Consider the following 3,249-nt stretch of genomic DNA (forward strand, 5'->3'; position numbering starts at 1 on the left):
CTCTTGAGGAGCAGACTGATGGTGCAAGACACCTCATGTGACTCTTCCATCACAGCACACGCTGAGTAGCTGCTGCCAGTGTAGCCTATATCACACACACAGCTAAGAGATCAGAGATATATTCATCTGGATCAGCCTTGACCTGACGGACCTCTCACAGAACCAGCTGTGGCAGGAACCCACATGGACCCACCTGGGACGCGTGGGACTGACCCCCCCCCCCCCCCCCCCCCCCCATGCCTCCGAGCTGGAGCGGTTTTTACTGGGGTGGGCATGACAGAAAACCCCTGTTGCCTAGACAGACATTTATACGATAACTCTAACACGGGTAAAAGATCCTCTAAAAAGGTCAGACTATACAGGTCATTTCAGACATTGTGTAGGCTGCCCAGATGTGCACTGATGTATGCAGGCCTGTTGAAAGGGAAAGTTACAAATGTAAATCTGAACAGTGTAACTGTATTATGAGCAAGAACGCATAAACCAGAACACAAGTTTCTAAGAAAAGGTACATTGTGGCTTTGTTTTGTGTGATTTATTTTTTGTTGTGTAAAAAAACATGATACATACAAAGCACACTTTTATAAAAAGTTTATAAAACTCAGCGATTTGACAGTCTGTAGAAAGAACCATCCCTACAAACACTTACAAATAACTCTGTAATGTTGAGTTTAAATCATTTCCTTGAGCCCTCCCAGAAACAGAAAGAATCCCTCCCAAACCCATTGCCAGCTAATAACAAATGTACACAGGACCATATGCTACCTTCATTAACAAAGAGGTTCAGGGAGATGAAGTTTTTGTTTGTTCTGAAAGTAGAAAGCAAAACAGCAAGTCCTGTCATATTTGATTGGAATGTAACGAGACGAGCTCGTGTCTGATTGTTATGGGCTACAATCAGTCAAAGGATCCCCGGTAACATTAATGCACTGCGCTTTGGTGTCCTCTGGGGTCCAGTTAGTGAGCAAAGAGGTGACGACAGGGAGAAACTTCCATCCGCCATTCTGTTTTTCTACACAGCTCCCCGCCGTAGTCGGCCCTCGAGACCAAAATAGAGGCACAGCCAGTCACACCTGCAGTGGGGTAAAAAAAAGAGAGAAAAAAAGAACGGTCCATGAGTTCGGTACGAGCGCGCACTGACACACATCTGCACATTCCCCACCAGCGCCGCGGAGGCTCGCAGACAGGATGGCGCCAACGTAAGAACGTTTATTAACCTCGGGCCAAGAGAGAAATCCCAGCTCATGCGAGCTGGTTAATGCTAATTGGCAACACTGGCAGACATGGGGGTTTAGAATAGCCTTACTAATTTGCCAGACAACAAAACCATCTTTACTGACAAAAATAAAAAATAAAAACCCAAATCGTTAATACTATTAATAATTAGCCTAGCACAAAATGGTTCAAGCCTTACGTTAAGAATGCGATGCCAGACGCCTCCTCTAGTGGCACACTCCCCCATCTTCTTTGGAAAATTTGCAGGCGATTTCTGACGACTGTAAGAAACAAGGCACATAAATGAATAACATGTTCAGATGCGGTATTAGGCCTCAAGGAGTAGCCTCCTAGACGCACACATACAACTGATGTGCCACTGGATGCTGGAGACAGTCTAAACGCATAGCACACACCGAATACTCTCGGTAAAACATTTCACTCAAGATTAAATGATAGGCTTACAATATAAAATGAGCCCATAACGCACTTCTACCTTCAATGAAAGGATCATGTCGGGAGCATCTTTCGCTGAACTCTCCTCTTGAAGAGCGATCTGTAGGTCAAAGATGTAGTCAATGACGTGCTGCAAAATCTCCACTTGACTGACGGACTTGTTCTGTGGTATACTCGGTACCAGCTCCTTCAGCTTGGAATAGCAGTCATTCATATCACACAAGGGAGCCACAGGGTCCTCCGTGGGCGTTTTACTCCTGGAGATGGTCAGACTTTGCTCCGAGATGCAACAGACAGCCTCGTAACAGCTCCGCACAGACCGAATAGGACTGATGGCCTTCATCTCTACGGCGTTCAGAATTACACGATATTGTAGTAAAAAAAAAGAATGATGGCGATCTGCGACAAATGTAAGTCCAATAAGCGAGTCTGCTTCCAAATTCACCACGGTTTAATGACTGTTTGAGCGTTCCTTTCAACAACAGCGAATTCAAGTGTATCTCGTGGGGCGCTGAGCGGCTGGTTTTATACAGAGCTGTCAGTGAAGCACCGCCCACAATGACACACAAACAAACCCTCATGCTCTGATGAACCAATATCAAACCATGAGGTGTGACATATGCAAATATTTAGGTTATCATTGGTGGTTTTATCTGTCAACTGGGAGCTCGTTTGTGGAATGAGGAAGTATGCTATCTCGGAGTGTGGTTGTAACTTAGGGTGAGAAAAAACGGATTCATCAAAAACCCTATAGGCTGTCGAAGGCTGTTTTGCCATAAGACACTGAGAAATATGTAGTCTATCTCTCCTGTCGCAGGGTAAAACTGAGTTTAGGTTATTTCCCCAAGTAGCCTATAATAGAACACAATTCGGCTACTCCAATTCTCAGTTAGGCAGAATTGTAGGCCTATCTTTTCATATCACATCACAAGCTGTTTCAGTGGTCAGAGTCATTGGCATGGCGCATGATCCGAGGCCTATTTTAATATTTCATAATATCTCCATTATGCTTTCACATTGCCTAACTTTGCACACTAGGCCAATTTGTCCGTTTGGTGCAAGCTTAACTTCAGCCTATATAGCCTAGCTCCCAGTAGTAGTCGGTGAGGACTAGGCCTATTATGTTTATCCAGGTCCTGTATCCATTCAGTTCTGAACGCTATAGTGTCTGTTCAATTAGGCTTGTTAAATTAACGACAGGGGCAAGCTATTGAAAAGCTCATTTGGAACAACCCAGATGGGGACTTGTTGCTGCTCATGAATTATAATTCTGCTTCATTAAGATCCCATTCAAGTGTAGCGTCATATCTCATTTAGAGTTCACATTTCCCAAAGCCTATCTGTTTTTACCTTCTTCATTTTTAGTTTACATCAAAGCATGTCCCCTCTGTTCCTTTTTGGTCTTATTTTCCCTTTCTCACAATCCTGTTTTTGTGAAGGAATGCAGCCTTTAGCCAGCTGTATGTCCTATTCCTCTCCAGCTGTGTTGATCTAACGCGCCAGTCCCAGACAGACTGGCGCCAGTGTCCCGACGTCATCCATTCACCCCCTCCAGGACGGCCCACTGGCCGACGGCCC

At 44.9% G+C, this 3,249-nt stretch overlaps 1 protein-coding gene across 1 annotated transcript; it reads right to left on the minus strand.

The window, feature by feature from the left end:
* Positions 1-576: 576 nt before the first annotated feature.
* Positions 577-2,173, minus strand: id3 (inhibitor of DNA binding 3). Its single transcript, XM_042108611.1, has 3 exons — positions 1,712-2,173; positions 1,415-1,496; positions 577-1,073 (listed from the first exon to the last, which is right to left on the minus strand). The coding sequence occupies exons 1-2, from the start codon at positions 2,012-2,014 to the stop codon at positions 1,443-1,445; spliced, it is 357 nt and encodes a 118-aa protein (XP_041964545.1). The 5' UTR covers positions 2,015-2,173; the 3' UTR covers positions 577-1,073; positions 1,415-1,442.
* Between the last annotated feature and the right edge of the window lie 1,076 nt (positions 2,174-3,249).

This window comes from Alosa sapidissima, chromosome 1 (genome assembly GCF_018492685.1).
Source record: "Alosa sapidissima isolate fAloSap1 chromosome 1, fAloSap1.pri, whole genome shotgun sequence".
Lineage (NCBI taxonomy): Eukaryota > Metazoa > Chordata > Actinopteri > Clupeiformes > Clupeidae > Alosa > Alosa sapidissima.